We start from the raw sequence: 18233 nt of genomic DNA on the forward strand, positions 1-18233 counted from the left end.
ACTGCAGGAATGTCCACCAGAGCTGTTACCAGATAATTGAATGTTAATTTCTCTACCATAAGCTGCCTCCGTCATTTTAGAGAATTTGGCAGTACGTCCAACCGGCCTCACAACCGCAGACCACGTGTAAACACACCAGCCCAGGACCTCCACATCCGGCTGCTTCACGTGCATGATAATCAGATGGGGAGGGCAGGGAGACAAAATAATTAAATGTTGTTATCTTTGCACAGATATATGAATGCGTTGCTCCTCCACATAGACGTTCTACTCTCAGTCCTTGTATGATTGTACAGTGAGATCAATGGAAGGTTGAGGCCATTGCTGCACCTCTGCCCAGTCATGCGAAATCCATAGATTAATTTGGTCAATTTCAATTGACCGATTTCCTAATAGTAACTCAGGAACATCTTTGAAATTGTTGCATTTAGATTTTTGCTCAGTTTACATATCCTGATGTGCATTTGTGTACATACAGCTGAAGTTCACATATACCATAGCCAAATACATTTAAACTCAGTTTCACAATTCCTGACATTGAATCAGAGTAAAAAATTCCCTGTCTTAGGTCAGTAAGAATCACCACTTTATTCTAAGAATGTGAAATGTCAGAATAGGAGATTGATTTCAGCATTTATTATTTCATCTCATTCCCAGTGGGTCAGAAGTTTACACAGTCAATTAGTATTTGGTAGCATTACCTTTAAATTATTGAACTTGGGTCAAACGTTTCAGGTAGCCTTCCACAGTAAGTTCGGTGAATTTTGGCCCATTCCTCCTGACAGAGCTGATGTAACTGAGTCAGGTTTGTAGGCGTCCTTGCTCAAACACACTTTTCCAGTTCTGCCCACACATTTTCTATAGGATTGAGGTCAGGGCTTTGTGATTGCCACTCCAATACCTTGACTGTTGTCCTTAAGCCATTCTGCCACAACTTGAGTATGCTTGGGGTCATTGTCCATTTGGAAGATGCATTTGCCACCAAGCTTCAACTTTGTGACTGATGTCTTGATGTTGCTTCAATATGTCCACATCTATTTTGTGAAGTGCACCAGTACCAAGGATGAACCAGATTTGTGGAGGTCTTTTGATTTCCCCATTTCAAGCAAAAAAGGCACAGAGTTTGAAGGTAGGCCTTGAAATCCATTCACACCACCAATAGGCTAATTGACATCATTTGAATCAGACTAGTTTAAAGCCATGATGTCATTTTCCAAGCTGTTTAAATGCAGTCAACTTACTGTATGTAAACTTCTGACACTGGAATTGTGAGAGAGAATTTCACTTTTAATTCACTGTCTAAACAATTGTTGGAAAATTACTTGTCATGCAAAGTAGATGTCCTACAGACTTGACAAAACCATTGTTTGTGAAGAAATTTGTGGCGTGGTAGAAAAACATGTAAACTTCCGACTTCAACTGTACCTGGGAAACCTGGAATGAGCTTTTGTATTTTATTGCTGTAAGAGTGGGTTAGCTAGCATGCACTAATTGTAATGTTCACATTAGCTACCTGCTAATTCAGGCATTGCCACACTGACATTTATTCTGTACTGAGGGCGTTATAGTTATAACCATGCTGCTCAAAATGTATCTATAGAAACGTACAGGCAATTTCAGCAGGAAAAGGGTTCAACAGGGACATTTTAAAATATGACACTTTATTTATCAAGCATAAAATTCACAAAAATGTCAAACTGATGTTTCCTAAACTAATCGTGAGCTGGTAACTAATCTGTCCAAGTCATCCATGTACGAACAAGAGCTGTGGTCCATCGAAAATAACCAATTTAGTACTATACAACCCCCCAAAAAGTGCAAATAGGAAATCTAAGTGCCAAATATACACAAAGTGAATAAGATGCAAGTACATGCAATCCAGTAACAGATTAAAACTGTCGCATCAAATTGCACAATATCAGAAGCTGAAACGTCTAAAAAAAATAAAATGTAAACACTTTTTCCAATGCAGTAACACTGACAGAAACTAAAACTGCTGCTCTTCCAGAGAGCCATCAACTAATAACACATCAGAAACTCTACACAGTACAGTACTTCACAGGTCCTTCATACATGTCCCCACTGACAGAGGACAGAGCTTTCATCCAGGCTTCTTTGTCTGACCTGGAAACACATGCATATGGAGTCATTGTGTGAATTCGATGCGAGGGGACAAAGGAATTTCTAACAATTCTTACCTGGTAGTGGTATGTGGGGCAAGTATGAAAGCAGTGGCATGCCCAGTGTGGTTCTGGGAGAGGCGCAGCACGAAGGACTCTAGGGGCAGACCAAGGGCCTCTGTTTTTAGTTGCTCAGTGTGCACGTGGGTGGGGAACACCGCATGATCCAGCACTCTGAACCGCATCTCTCTGAGAAGACCAAAGGGAAGTTGGGGGACAGGAATACAAAGAGAAAGTGGTACTTTGTTTTTAACAAGCACAGTGCTTGGATGTAGTGCTTGGAAATATTGTTCATAGATGCATATATGAAGATGTGGAAGCATACTTTTTCAATGAGATGAGCAACAGGTCATTGAAAAGGTGCAGGTAAACATCCATGTAGGAAATCCTGGATCCTGGCACATAGCCCTCTGGAGTGAGCTGTCTCAAGGGGCCTTCATGCACCAGAAAGCGGACACTTGTGATCAGAGGAATGGACTGGAGAGAAACAATGAGGTAAATGGTGAATCGCAATGCTGAGGCACCACTGCCACCTATGGGTTAAACAGGGAGAACAAGCAGGCTGTTGTGATTATGACCTTGTTAAAATAGAAGGGATACAACGATGTAGTAACTAACACAAGTGTCACTGAAATAACGAGACTGCAATGATGTCAGACCTTAACATTGACAAAATCCATGTGCTTGTCCAGGTACACCAGTTTCTCAATCTGCTTCATCCGCAGAACCCCCCCATCACACTCCATCACTATCTGGTCTCATTGGAGGAGATAAAAATAGCAGTGTTGTAGCCTAACCAGTCAACAGTTGAACCCAAAACCAAAGCTTTATTCAATTGTGTAAATAGTGACCTCTACCTTGTGTATGGCTTCAATGGCCTGTTTCAGACAAGGGATTGATTTAGAGTCTTGCCCAGTCAGCTTCAGGATGCTCTGCAAGGACCATAGAAAGTCTCAGCATTTACCTCCACAAGCATGAAGTCTGTTGCATGGAATCCTGTATACCGAACCCTAATCAGTCGAGTAAGGGACACCACCCAATACTGCTCTCCCCCTGTAGACTCACATCTGAGGCCTGCCTACCTCCATGATGATCTTCAGACGTGTGATCCTCTGGAAGGGGAGGACTAGGAAGTATTTCAGGGTCTGTCGCCGACATATTGGATCACTCTCCAGTTTCTTCACTGCTAACAGAAACTCTCGGTTCTCCTGCCTGGGAATAGGGGAAAGAGCAAGACTGAGGTAAAATGAAGACTAGACATTAACGGAAGCGTAATGAGAGGGGAAAACCCACAGCAGTAGCGTGACCAAGGCCTCCTGGTACATCATGTTGGTCACATATGGCACGTAGAGCGATCGGAACTTGAGGCAGTGACGCAGCACAATGTCGCCAACCTGAGAGATCACCACACTCTCCCCCAGACGCACCTCCAGGTCCAGCAGAAAACTGTAGGTATCAGAGCAGTCACAGCCTAAAGCCTCATAACACACAAGTTGGTATGAAATGTCAAATAAACAAAAATGTAGACTGAGGATTTAAGTCCTGTCATTTGAGCAAGACTAATTCAACAACAGTGACCCAAAGACACACTCCAAGGGCAGCAGGTAGTAGCCTAGCCGTTAGATTGTTTGGCCAGTGACTGAAAGGTCACAAGCTGACAAATATGTCAATGTCCAAGGCACTTAACCCTAATTTGCTCCAGGGGAGCCATACTATGACTGACCCTGTAAAATACCACATTTCACTGCAATTTACGACAAAAAAAATGTATGCCAGTCTGGTCAGTCATGTAAAGACTAGTACATTGGCAGTCCTTACCCCTCACTGGCTGCCATCACACTGCGCAGGTTGGAAAACAGAATGTGATGCTCCATGCGATGGAGGGTCTGTTTCAGTGTCTTCGAAGCAAGGAAGTGATTCACAGCTACCCCCAGGCTTCTCAGGTAGGAGGCCTCAGAACCAATCATCTCAAACATAGCCTTCAGAGCAAAAACAGATGACTTAATCTCTATTCCCCACTACACTTCAAGTCATACCAGAGATGTTCACTATTGTATGGGATGACAAACACCGCATCAGCAGAAAACATTCTTTGTACTATCCACCCACCTCCTGTAGACGGATCTCGCTGAGGGAGAGTGTTTGAAGTAGGCCACTCTCCTTCACCTCAGACAAGTCCTGCCAAAAGCTGCATGGGTTTACTGTGAGAGGAGACCGTGGTGGGGGAGAGGTGACCACATATCTGGCCATGCGGAAGACAGGTGGGGACTGTAGGCCAGGTAGACACTGGGCGGTCACCAGCTCAGACAGACTGTTGTTTATCCTGTTTAGGTCAGCTTTTACAGATTGCAGGCAGTAGTACTGATACAGAGGAACTGGAGAAAGGAGGCAAATATTCCACTTTAGCACTTAGACGACGAGTGATTGAGACTAAATATGTGGGTTCAATTACCCCCCAAAAAGTAGACAATTGAGAGAAACTTACAAACATGAGTGTACTTAGACTCAAACAACTCCTTCAAAGTAAAGTCTTGAGTTTCCTCTTTATTGGCATCTGCTGCCCTACAGGAACAAAACAGGGACTTTTAATCTAGAATACAAAACCTGCAAAAGAAAATAAATGAAAGCCTCTGCACGCTCACCCTTCGTTGTCATCATCCTTATGGAGTGATAATGGAGAGGCTGTAGCCTCCTGGTCATCCTGCCCTGGAACAGAAATTAATTTGGGCACAGATCGCTGCACCTGGCCTCCAAGACCCCATGTATGTAAAGTGGCCACAGACAGAGCTTCTGCTATGCCTCCACAACTAAGGAAAAATTGAAGGCATTATTAGTTACACAGGATAGTCATGGTTTGAAGAATAAGAACTTAACAGTGGGGTACAGTACTTTAGTATCTTTTTGTTTGGGGAAGGGGGGTATATGTACTTTACTCCACTACATTCCTTAAGAAAATGTACTTTACTCCCATACATTTACCCTGATACCCAAGAGGAATCGTCACATTTCAAATGCACAGGTAGGACAGCAGTATAGTCCAATTCACATTTCTACCAATATAAAGCATTGTTATCCCTACCACCTCTGATCTGGCTGACGCACTAAAACACAAATACAGTATTTGTAAATGTCTGTGTGCCCCTGGCTGTCGGTAAATAAATATATCTTGCTGTCTGGTTGAATTAATAAGGAATCTTATTATAGCATTTACTTAAGTATGACAATCAAGTACTTTTTACACCAGTGTAAAATAGTCACATACCCAAAGAGATCCTCCAGCTGGTTCTGATCTTCTGTCACACCACCTACAGTGTTTCCACTCATCCCTGACCTGTTGCTCTCCTCAATCCCGCCAGGTTGGTCTGAGCACTCTACCGATGATGGCATCTGTTCCGTAAGATTGTTCTCAAGGTGGTCCAAAATCCCCACACGGGGATATGTGTGGTGAAATGACTCACTCCTTAAATGAACTACCAAGTCTGGCAGCTGATCCATTGTGTTCTAGTAATCAATCGGTGGACAGATTCTGATAGTGTATTGTTGGACTCAAAAACACCTGTACAGAGTCATACCATGCAGTGGTAACGGTTTGAGTTGGGGGGGGGGGGAACAAATCAAGGTACAATCCAAATGTTTAAAGATAGTCTAAGCCTGCCATGAACATGCTTCAACACAGGATGTTCCAGTGTATTGGTTTCAGCTGGGCATTATCACCCTAACAATCCCAAAGCAACTAGTTACAGGTGTGCATTATGTGGGTTCTGTCACACTGGTTATTATTGCTAGTATGAATAAATGCCTGACTGCGCTTCTGCCACCATTGAATTGCTTGCTACAGACAATTGTGTCACTACGGCTACATTTACACAGACAGCTTTATTCTGATCTTTGGCCACTTGATTGGTCTTTTGACCCATCAGATCAGATATTTTGCCATTAATTGGACAAAAGGATAGAACACTATGTCATTAAATGAGGCTACATCCGTGCAATTCAGGGATAGATGACAAAATAAATTATTCTGTGCTGCAATGAAAGTTAGGTCAGCAGCACTTTTCATATCTACTATCCTGTGTCTACTGTGCTTATGCCTCTTAAGGCAGCATTTACACAGGCAGTCCAATTCTGATATTTTCCCCCTAATTAGTCGTTTGGCCAATCATATCTTTTGCCAATAATTGAGCAAAAGATCAAAATGGGGGTGCCTGTGTAAACACAGTCTATCAAATCAAAGTCTACATGTGATTCCGTCTGTCCTCACTTCATTTCCCTGTTCATGACACTTCTGGACATTAATAATCAGTTCACCATTAAATGGTCAAGCCACGTCTGCAGTTGCCATACAGCATTTACTGTGATACGGCCTCTGCCAGTCAGGGTATTCATACTTGTTGCGCTTCAGGGAGCAGAGCTGTTGTCAAGGAAGTGAGTGAGTGTTTATACAGGATCTCCCACCCCCACCTACCATCAAACAAGCATGTCTATGCAGAACTATACGGCACCCTCCTTATTGTTACAACATTTGGCAGGGACACGTCAATGCAGAACAGCGGTCGATTTGGCCTCTGGATCGCATTGTCGATGCAAGCAGAAATTGGCCTTAAGGATAGCGCTGCCATAAAACATGTTCTTTTACTCCACTAATATATACATACAAATATGTTTGCATAATATGCAAAAATAATTATAAGAGCAAGGAATAACAGAAGACAGGTTAGAAAAACATGGCTTTAATTACAATCCTTAACACCCATTCCCTAGAAATATCCCAAACCCCACACATACAATACAAAGAACCAGTTTTACCTTAGTTTAAAATGGAGTACAAGATAACTAAATCATTTAACCTGCCTCGGTGTTGTTGGTATATGAATATGACCCAAATAATACAACTTAAAAAATATACAATGGATTCATGAATGACTGAGCAAATAAATCAGTGGGCTGGACAGGGTAGACTTGGACTGTGGGGAGATTACCAGTTGATGGGGGAGGGAGTAATGCTGATGCATGATAGATATCTGAAACAAACCAAGGGAAACTGAACAGGAAACCCCAAAACCCTTCTAGAACTTAGAAACCACATTTCCAGACATCCCCATTACACGTGCTGTTATATTTGAAAACCTTGATATCCTTCACAATCACACACTGACATTTTTCAGAAAAATTCAACGTGTGGTTTACAACTTTGCTGAATATGTCATCTATTTTGACGTTCCTCTATAAATCAAAGGAATGAGAAAAATAAAAGGGTCATTTGAAAAATAGTGCTGCCTGATTTTTTTCTTCTTCGTGCAAGACATTTAAAAATTAAAACCACCATCAAGTTCCTCAGGATTGGCAATAATTACTTGACTGAATGTCATATTACAACATGATAACATTGGCAGAAGAAGGCAAAGATCACCCGTTAGCAATGCTTCTTAAAATGGAGCTATTTCCAGTGCAATAAGTTGACGGTCTGGTGGGTTTTATTAGCAGAATCTGAGTTTAAAAAAATTATAATCTAACATTAATTTAAAACCAATTAATTGTTCGGCGCATCAATAATACTCTTCACAAACCTGACATTTTAACTCATCTTCAGCCCTTTATAAAATGCTATTTCACACACAACTGTAAACATTTACCTAAATCCTTGGGGCAATTCAATAGTGTTTATAATGAAATATGTATATACGGAGTTGAGGGGGGGGGAGGTAAAGGAAATCAATCTACTAAATCCCATCTATAAAATACATAAAAACATGTTTCTTCTGAGGCACCAAATCAAACACACCTCAGATCATATCAGCTAAATCCAGAACAAATAACAGTTGGTTGTATGGTCTGTGAGAAACCAAGAGACTGACAGCATTTCCCCTTCAGCATGAAGTAGCTGTGAGGCCAGGGAATTCAGATGTCACCATCAACAATAAGACAAGAGCACAAATCAAACCCATGTTGACAGAGGCTCGGACTCTTACATGATTGCAATGTTGTGAGTGTCTAGGTGGGCACAGTGATCTTGCGGGCCAGTAGTGCCAGCAGAGCCAGCTCCACACTGCCCTGGGCCTGTTCCAGTGCCTCTGCAGCCTCCCTGGCAGAGAAGCCAGCTGCCTGGATCCTTTGGATGTGATCATCGGTAAAGAGACGTGGAGCAGACATGAGAGGGGCTGAGGAGGGGTGGTCCGGGGCCTGAGGAAGAGGTGAAGCGCGGGGCGAAACACCAGACTCCTCCCCAGGTAAGCCAGCAGCCATGGACAGGGGGCTCTGCTGTGTTGTGTCAGGTTGGAGGTTGAGTGTGTTAGGGTTGTCATTGCCAGAGGCTCTCCCATCTGCCACACCCCTCCCCTGCTGCCCCTCAGGGGGCTCCCTGAACACCAGGTCTGCTTGAAGTGAAGAGGGGCCTTTGGCTTCAGACACAGTCCCTTTGCTTTTACTGTTATCTGCCCTCCTTTCCCACCAGGAGCTGTTTGGACACTGTGGTTCTGGTTCCCCGTGTCCCTCTCCTGGTTCAGCCTCGGTCCTGGTCTCCAGGCTCTGCTCAGAGGAGCCTGGCAGGACACAGTCAGGAGGAGGTCCTCTGTTAGACACAGCAGCAGGGTGGTTGGCTTTGGCATCACATGGTTTTGCACCAGCTGTAATGGCAGTAGAGGGGGAGGGTTGGGTGCTTTTTTCAGGTGTGAGGGGCTCTACGGTGGGGTTGTGGTTGTCGTCCAGTCCGTCAGCATTCTGTCTGTGTGAGGGGGAGCAGGAGGCACTGCGGTCCTGAGGGGAGAGGCTACGGCTGTTAGACACCAGCAGCTCATGGAGCTCCAGCAGGGCCTGAGCTAGAGATGGGATCTGGTCTGAGTAGGAACAGCGCTTCCCCTCTGGCTGGTCCCTCTCTGATGGCACAGTGTTCTGGGAGGAGGCAGGGGGAGACTTGATCTCTGTAGAGGTGGATCCAAAAGGACAGGGTTCTAGTGTGAGTGATGAGGGATTAGAGACGGGCTGGTGGGGATATTGGGAACCCCCTTCACTCTGCTGATGTGGGGTACTCAGACAGGTCCAGTGATCTGTAATGGTGTCTGACATGTCCTCCTCCTGCTCCATGGGCTGAGTGGTAAGGCTTTCCTTTGGGTGGGGGAACACTGAGCTGTTCCCTGCCTTCTCAGAGGCACACCCAATCTCTGTGGCTGAAGGGATCTGACTGGCTGAATCTCCCAAAGTGGGAGTCCCAGTCACCATCTTGTCTGCAGGAAGGGAGCATGTGGACAGAGCCGGGGGAGTGGTGATGGTGGAAAGGAGGGGCTGGGTGGTGTTGGTAGGGCTGGGGCTTGAGAGAGGAGACTGTTGGGCTGTAGGTGCTGTGTTCTGGACCTGGGATGAGGGTCCAGGGATGGGGAGACCCTGGAAGCCAGGCTCTGTTTGGCTCTGGCTCGGTCCTGGTGTTGGGGCCCCAGCATGGCGCATGTAGGCTGGAGCAGACTGGGAGCGGTCCAGGAAAAGGCTCTGGGGATGGCCGGGGGAAGGGGACAGGGGCATGTTGTTCAGGGGTTTGGGCATTGGGAATGGTGGGGATTCCGGTGAGGTAGTTTGTCCATCTGCAGTGTCTGATGGTAGAGATCAGTTTGAGAGTTAAACAGTACTGTTCAACAATTGAAACATGCTACGGACCAAAACACTCATGCACACAACATGCATCGTTTTTGTCCATGCCAGCTTCTGAAATTAAACATGAAATGCAGAGACCTTTGTGATTGCATCTTCTACTTTTTAAAACAAGTGGGAAAACATGGTAATTACAAATATATACACTGCTCAAAAAAATAAAGGGAACACTTAAGCAACACAATGTAACTCCAAGTCATCACACTTCTGTGAAATCAAACTGTCCACTTAGGAAGCAACACTGATTGACATTAAATTTCACACGCTGTTGTGCAAATGGAATATACAACAGGTGGAAATTATAGGCATTTAGCAAGATACCCCCAATAAAGGAGTGGTTCTGCAGGTGGGGACCACAGACCACTTCTCAGTTCCTATGCTTCCTGGCTGATGTTTTGGTCACTTTTGAATGCTGGCGGTGCTTTCACTCACTTTTGAATGCTGGCGGTGCTTTCACTCTAGTGGTAGCATGAGACGGAGTCTACAACCCACACAACTGGCTCAGGTAGTGCAGCTCATCCAGGATGGCACATCAATGCGAGATGTGGCAAGAAGTTTTGCTGTGTCTGTCAGCGTAGTGTCCAGAGCATGGAGGCGCTACCAGGAGACAGGCAAGTACATCAGGAGATGTGTAGGAGGCCGTAGGAGGGCAACAACCCAGCAGCAGGACTGCTACCTCCGCCTTTGTGCAAGGAGGAGCAGGAGGAGCACTGCCAGAGCCCTGCAAAATGACCTCCAGCAGGCCACAAATGTGCATGTGTCTGCTCAAACAGTCAGAAACAGACTCCATGAGGGTGGTATGAGGGCCCGATGTCCACAGGTGGGGGTTGTGCTTACAGCCCAACACCGTGCAGGACGTTTGGCATTTTCCAGAGAACACCAAGATTGGCAAATTCGCCACTCGCGCCCTGTGCTCTTCACAGATGAAAGCAGGTTCACACTGAGCACGTGACAGACGTGACAGTCTGGAGACGCCGTGGAGAACGTTCTGCTGCCTGCAACATCCTCCAGCATGACCGGTTTGGCGGTGTGTCAAATCAAAATCAAATTAAATTTTATTTGTCACATACACATGGTTAGCAGATGTTAATGCGAGTGTAGCGAAATGCTTGTGCTTCTAGTTCCGACAATGCAGTAATAACCAACAAGTAATCTAACTAACAATTCCTAATCTACTGTCTTATACACAGTGTAAGGGGATAAAGAATATGTACATAAGGATATATGAATGAGTGATGGTACAGAGCAGCATAGGCAAGATACAGTAGATGGTATCGAGTACAGTATATACATGTGAGATGAGTATGTAAACAAAGTGGCATAGTTAAAGTGGCTAGTGATACATGTATTACATAAGGATGCAGTCGACGATATAGAGTACAGTATATAGGTATGCATATGAGATGAATAATGTAGGGTAAGTAACATTATATAAGGTAGCATTGTTTAAAGTGGCTAGTGATATATTTACAACATTTCCCATCAATTCCCATTATTAAAGTGGCTGGAGTTGAGTCAGTGTCAGTGTGTAGGCAGCAGCCACTCAATGTTAGTGGTGGCTGTTTAACAGTCTGATGGCCTTGAGATAGAAGCTGTTTTTCAGTCTCTCGGTCCCAGCTTTGATGCACCTGTACTGACCTCGCCTTCTGGATGATAGCGGGGTGAACAGGCAGTGGCTCGGGTGGTAGATGTCCTTGATGATCTTTATGGCCTTCCTGTAACATCGGGTGGTGTAGGTGTCCTGGAGGGCAGGTAGTTTGCCCCCGATGATGCGTTGTGCAGACCTCACTACCCTCTGGAGAGCCTTACGGTTGAGGGCGGAGCAGTTGCCGTACCAGGCGGTGATACAGCCCACCAGGATACTCTCGATTGTGCCTCTGTAGAAGTTTGTGAGTGCTTTTGGTGACAAGCCAAATTTCTTCAGCCTCCTGAGGTTGAAGAGGCGCTGCTGCGCCTTCTTCACGATGCTGTCTGTGTGAGTGGACCAATTCAGTTTGTCTGTGATGCGTATGCCGAGGAACTTAAAACTTGCTACTCTCTCCACTACTGTTCCATCGATGTGGATAGGGGTGTTCCCTCTGCTGTTTCCTGAAGTCATGGTGTGGGGTGGCATTTCTTTGGGGGGCCGCACAGCCCTCCATGTGCTCGCCAGAGGTAGCCTGACCGCCATTAGGTACCGAGATGAGATCCTCAGACCCCTTGTGAGACCATATGCTGGTGTGGTTGGCCCTGGGTTCCTCCTAATGCAAGACAATGCTAGATCTCATGTGGATGGAGTGTGTCAGCAGTTCCTGCAAGAGGAAGGCATTGATGCTATGGACTGGCCCGCCCGTTCCACAGACCTGAATCCAATTGAGCACATCTGGGACATCATGTCTCGCTCCATCCACCAACGCCACGTTGCACCACAGACTGTCCAGGAGTTGGCGGATGCCTCTGGGAGATCCCTCAGGAGACCATCCGCCACCTCATCAGGAGCATGCCCAGGCTTTGTAGGGAGGTCATACAGGCACGTGGAGGCTACACACACTACTGAGCCTCATTTTGACTTGTTTTAAGGACATTACATCAAAATTGGATCAGCCTGTAGTGTGGTTTTCCACTTTAATTTTGAGTGTGACTCCAAATCCAGACCTCCATGGGTTGATAAATTTGATTTCCATTGATAATTTGTGTGATTTTGTTGTCAGCACATTCAACTATGTAAAGAAAAAACTATTTAATAAGAATATTTCATTCATTCAGATCTAGGATGTGTTATTTTAGTGTTCCCTTTATTTTTTTGAGCAGTGTATATATCAAAACATTTTTCTTATATTATCATACTAATCTTTATCATTGGTTTTTCAACAAGCAAAACTGATTTTGTTACAAAATCCCCAAAAAGAATATGGGTGATGACTTTGGCATTGATTCTCTGTAAGTTTGCAGTACCTGGTTGGAAGGGTTGACTCCAGCTGTCTCTCCAAATGCATCAGTGCTGTCCTGCTCATGGTTAGGCCACACACCACACATCATGCAAAGGGACGCAGAGCATTAGCACTCACACACAAAGCATGCGCCACACTGTCAGACTGCTCACCTAGTGGTGAAGTGTCAGCCAAAACAACTTTATTTCACCTATGACTCCAGATCCAAATTGGGCCGCAGAGGGACTTGTGTATTTTGAACTATTAAACCAAATACATTTACAGAACCGAACTTCCAAGATGTTTTTATTTATTTATTTGTATTTATTTTATTTTTAACCCCCCTTTTCTCCACAATTTTGTGATATCCAATTGTCTCGTTGCTGCAACCTCCCAATACTTTTAAAACACTACTGTAACTAGACTTAATATAAACCCAAAATTGGGCCGTAGCCTATTTTCATATCTAGTCAAATTCAGGGTTCATACACATTTCGACAGATGGAATTTCATAACTTCTCCATGAATTCAAACCAGATTTCCATGACCAACAATTGGCAGCGTACATCAAAAAAACAAAAACAAACATGTAATGTGGACACTGGGAGACTGCTCACTGATCCCATGTACCATCACCTGTTGTTGTGCTGGGCACAAAATTGTTGCATATATATTTTTGTTCAGTGTAGCTAAACAATTAACTTGAGGGTACAAGATATGTTTTGAATTGGCCACCAAGTTATTGGTCTGTTCTCTATCATATGATAGACTACATAGGCATACCTGCTGCTACAATGTCCGACAGTCTCCCTCTCCTTGAGCAACGGCCCACTCATCTCGCACATATGTAAACAGCCCATCCAACTACCTCATCCCCATACGGTATTTATTTATTTATTTTGCACTCCAGTATCTCTACTTGCACATTCATCTTCTGCACATCTACCATTCCAGTGTTTAATTGGAATATTGTAATTACTTCGCCACCATGGCCTATTTATTGCCTTCCCCCCCTTAACTGTGTCGAACTGCTCTGCTTTATCTTGGCCAGGTCAGTTGTAAATGAGAACTTGTTCTTAACTAGCTTACCTGGTTAAATAAAAGGTTAAATAAATATGCAGGTGATGCGCGCAAACACAGACAATCCTGGCTGATATGTTGATATGTATTTGATTGATAAAATATTTAAGAACTGTGCCGAAATAAATGACCGAAAACAGATGTGTTTAAATAAATTACCATGAAACTATCTGGGGCCTGGAAAACACAATTTTAAAACTCTAAGACTAAGGACTTTGATGACGGCAAGAACCCTGCAGATTATAAAGCTTATTTTTCATTTGCTGAGGTGATGAAATCACTGATCATGTGACTGAGAAGGCAGATGAGTACAGAAACAGGGCTCAGGAGTAAAGCAGCTAAAAAAAGACCCATGCAAAAGTGCTTCTGGGTCATGTCCAAAATGTCCACTGCTTTAGTATGCAGACAAAGACCTGAGGAATCCCCATAGCCCTCTCTCCCAGACCATGTTCCTTACCACTCTCCTGAACAGATCTCTGAAGTGCCTCCGCCAGCTCTCTGTCTGCGATCTCGTCTGGCTGGGCGTCCTCTGGGCCCTCCGGCCCGTACGCCAGTCGGGCACAATCTGGCAGCTCCGCCTCGGGCAGAAAGCGGGTCTCAGTGCCCGTCGTCCCGATCAGTAGCGTGTTCTTCTTCAAGTCAATAGAACACTGAAGTAGCAGGATATAGAGAGAACAGCCATTTACACACAGGGATATTTTTAAAGACCTACTTTTCCAAAGGATGTCATTGTGTGGTAGTTAGTGTGCATGGATTTGGAGGGACAGGTATCTGACCTGATGTCTCTTGAGCATGTCCAGTCCAAGCAGCATGTCCATTGGCTGGTCCTCCAAGATTGAAAAGGAGCAAGGCAGGAAGTCCCCTTCTATCTGGACCTGAGCTGGGTAAGGAAAAACACACAGATGATACCACCAACACTTGCTTTCAGGTTTAGATATCTTTGCTTTTGAAATTTTATAAGAAACGGAAAACATCTCATGAGCGTCTAGTCTACAGGAACACAATGTTGTGCATCCTTAAGAAAGCGGTTCTCTGAGACATGATTGATGCCCACCCAAGTGGACTCTGCCAATGATCTTCTGGGTGCCCACTCCCTTGGCGATGCCGGCCCAGCGTCGGTCCACCAGGCGCATGATGTTACAGCGCTTAGCACACGCCTGACTCATGATGGTCATCTGCGCCCCTGGAAGAGGGGAAGCAGGCAATGGGAGAGAGGGTGAGAGGAGCAGAACAAAGACAATGAAGGGGGATAGAGACAGGACAGGAGAAGTAGGGAAGGGAAGAACATATGGGGGGGAGGGGGTGTATGAAGTACAGGCAAGCAAGTTGGAAGACTTTTTTTTTAATCAAGAGATATCAGAAGTGGTGTAGAGAGAATATATGCAGGTGGAAAGCGAAGTAAAAAAACTAGCCAAGACACATTGAATACTAGTGGATATACCATCATGAGAGCAAAGCCATGTCAAAACTAGCCAAGACACACTATACTGGACACCACAAAACAGACAAACCCTGAACTGAAGAGTGTTTCCTACTGCCCTAGTCAAAAATGCTTATGCTTTTGCACTGAGGGAGAACATTATAGGATACAATACCTGAGTCAACAAAAGCTTTCACATGGTATCCGTTCACTATACAGTCGATGTAGAGCATAACCACCTGGCCAAAGCTCTCTGGGGCCTCCTCCATCGCAATGGTCATGTTTTCCTCAACATTGTGCTGCCTGTAGTACAAATTGTGTGTGATTATGTATTGAAGCACATGTACACTTAATACTCTCAAATAGTTCAGACAGGGGGCATAAGTCAATATGTAAACTAGCACGTTTTTAATTGATTTCAGAAGAGACCCTGACTAAAGCCGTCTTTGACTCCAACCTAACCCCTTTCCTTTCCCCTCTTGGATGTGTGACATTAGATGTGTGTACCTGATGTCCTCTTCTATCTTGGCCTGGGCCTCCATGTCAAATGGGTCGGCAGTCAGAAGCCGGATCCTCTCTTGCTCTCTGCGAGCTCGATCCTGCTGCTGCTCCAACAGCACTTTGGTGAAACGCTCTACGGGGGGCAGTCAGAAACATGGTTAGAGCTCCCAGTTGAACACTTAAGACCCATAAGCCGTTATAATGACAAGATATTCAACTCAGAGATAGGGGTTGATGCTATCCCGCTAACACTACTTCTACTTACCCAGGTCTCCACTCAACAGGGCCTCAGCCAATGGCGGATTGCGCTCCTTGAGCAGCGACAGTTCGTGTGGATTGGCCAAGAGCATCTGCCGCAGTAAGGCGGGGTCATCCAGACCCGGAGGAGAGGAGGTGGAGCCCAATAGGGATGGGGGTGCAGCAGGGGGTGGAGGGCACTGCTGCTGTGGGGTCGGGGCCTGTTGCTGCTGTCTACGGGTGGACCGTTGACTGGAACCAGAAGAGGTGCCAGGGACTGCGATGGAACTGAAGTCAATACGGGGCAGACCTGGAGGAGAAAGGGGAGACAGGGAGGGTAGGAGAGAGAGTAAGCATGACTGTGGGTTGAGTGACATCATGCCAGGGCCAGGTAGACATTTGGGACGAGCTATTAAAATGGAAAGCCATTACTGACTGAGGAACAATAGAACCAACATAATGAAGTGCTTTAGTGAAGGGTTACGACTGAACTCTTACTAGAGCCGCCAGACTGTAGATTTCTCACTTGTTCTGTCTTGCCCACTGGCACTAACTTTACCTGGGAAGACTGGTTGTGCTGGCGGTTGCCGTCTTTCTACCTGTCTGAGCACCACCACATCGCCATCCTTCAGACCATAGGTCCCTAAAGCACAGGTCAGATCTTTTAGGGGCTGCTCTGCATATGTGATCTGAAGAGGGGGAAAGGCCACGGGAGGAAAAACAATGATTCAAAATAAGAAGTATTCCCTTTTCACACTTGAAGAAAAGTAAGAGGACAAATTAAAATGCTGCCTGGTGACCAAATCAACTTAATTTATTTGCTAGGTGGTTAATCAAAACGTGGCAATCAAACCAATGGACAGCTAGCTAGGTAACGTTACATGAGTCAGTAGAAGTTGTTGTTGTTCTGTTGACATATGCTATGTTAGCTCAACTTACTAGTTAGCAAGATGGCTAGCGTAACTAGCTAATTAGACAGTAGTTACATCAACGAACGTTCCCTAGCTAGCGACCAATGACAAAGTTAACTCTGACTGTTAATTCAGTAGGTTTAGCTAGTTCTGTCATGTAGGACAATATCTATATCTTCTTTTTATGAACTAGCTGATATAAACAATGAGATGTAGCTAGCTAACTTAGCTGCGAACACGTTTATGCTAAGCTAACTAGCTAGTAGTTCACCTGAATTTCTCCAGCTGGTATTCCTGATTCTAATTCACACAGAGCAACAAAATCTCTGAGTTCAAGCTCTGGAGAGACATCGAGTGCAAATGTGATTTCCGAATGGTCATTGGGGCAGCAGAAAACGGTTACCAGCATCGCGCTTTTGTGCAGTTACTTGAACCCGTTAACGTAAAGTCACTCTCAGTTTGTTGACACTACTACTAGCTAGCTAACGTTAGCTAATTTCCGTATCGTTGTGAGCACACACACTTCTGTTTCAGCAAAACTCAGTAAAGATAATCTAACGGGCGCTAGCTAAATGTATGACGTTTCGTCTCCTCAAATACTACTAAATAGGCAAACTGGTTATTTTATGTATCCTGAACCAGGGCTGCGTGCATTACGCTTTTAAATTCTGGAACGTTCAATTGCTCTTTAAATACGTAACTTCAAGTCACACCCACCAAACGGGAGAAACACTTTTTACAGTCATTAGGTAAGGGTTCCATCCAATTGGTGACATATTTTCATGCCGATATTCTAAAATCCACATAAAAATTAAATGACATGTGTTTATGAAATGTACTTGTTGCGGATAAAAAGGCTGTGCGTGATGACGTAGTGCACATAAAAATACCCTTTGTGATTAAATTCCCATGTACCTAATAAAAAATACAAAGTTTGATTGGTTCCATTGCATTTTCAACTCTATTGATGGTTTTCTCACAACTGTTTTTGCGCTCTAGCCAACAGCTTGCAGATGCTGTAGAGCTGCTGAGGGGATGACGGCTCATGATAATGGCTGGAAAAGAGCAAATACATCAAATCATGTGTTTGATGTATTTGATACCATTCCACAATTCCGCTCCAGCCATTACCATGAGCCTGTTCTCCCCAATTAAGGTGCCACCATCCTCCTGTGATGCAGGTATAGCCTACCAGGTATGACCTACCTGCACGACAAGATTATTATGGACAAAAGAGTGAGATTATTTTTATTTGTCAAATGGCAGTCATGCATCGATCATCATGTCAACAGAATAAGACCCCTGATATTTACTGGAAAGGAGCATCAAGCTCGTCACCTTGCACTTTTACTGCCCT

General features: G+C 44.7%; 1 protein-coding gene across 3 annotated transcripts; it reads right to left on the bottom strand.

The window, feature by feature from the left end:
- Positions 1 to 6894: 6894 nt before the first annotated feature.
- On the bottom strand, positions 6895 to 17597 carry LOC135540289 (protein DDI1 homolog 2-like). 3 transcript variants are annotated; one of them, XM_064966852.1, is made up of 10 exons: positions 17148 to 17597; positions 16492 to 16654; positions 15994 to 16275; positions 15735 to 15861; positions 15403 to 15530; positions 14862 to 14990; positions 14584 to 14687; positions 14265 to 14457; positions 12753 to 12803; positions 9682 to 9760 (listed from the first exon to the last, which is right to left on the bottom strand). In XM_064966852.1, the coding sequence occupies exons 1-9, from the start codon at positions 17283 to 17285 to the stop codon at positions 12793 to 12795; spliced, it is 1275 nt and encodes a 424-aa protein (XP_064822924.1). In that variant the 5' UTR covers positions 17286 to 17597; the 3' UTR covers positions 9682 to 9760; positions 12753 to 12792. The 3 variants fall into 3 exon arrangements, with proteins under 3 accessions (XP_064822923.1, XP_064822924.1, XP_064822925.1); XM_064966853.1 differs by having other exon boundaries at positions 16525 to 16654; positions 17148 to 17592; XM_064966851.1 differs by lacking the exons at positions 14584 to 14687; positions 14862 to 14990; positions 15403 to 15530; ... (2 more) ...; positions 16492 to 16654; positions 17148 to 17597 and having other exon boundaries at positions 6895 to 9760; positions 14265 to 14327.
- Between the last annotated feature and the right edge of the window lie 636 nt (positions 17598 to 18233).

Source organism: Oncorhynchus masou, chromosome 5 (genome assembly GCF_036934945.1).
Source record: "Oncorhynchus masou masou isolate Uvic2021 chromosome 5, UVic_Omas_1.1, whole genome shotgun sequence".
NCBI lineage: Eukaryota > Metazoa > Chordata > Actinopteri > Salmoniformes > Salmonidae > Oncorhynchus > Oncorhynchus masou.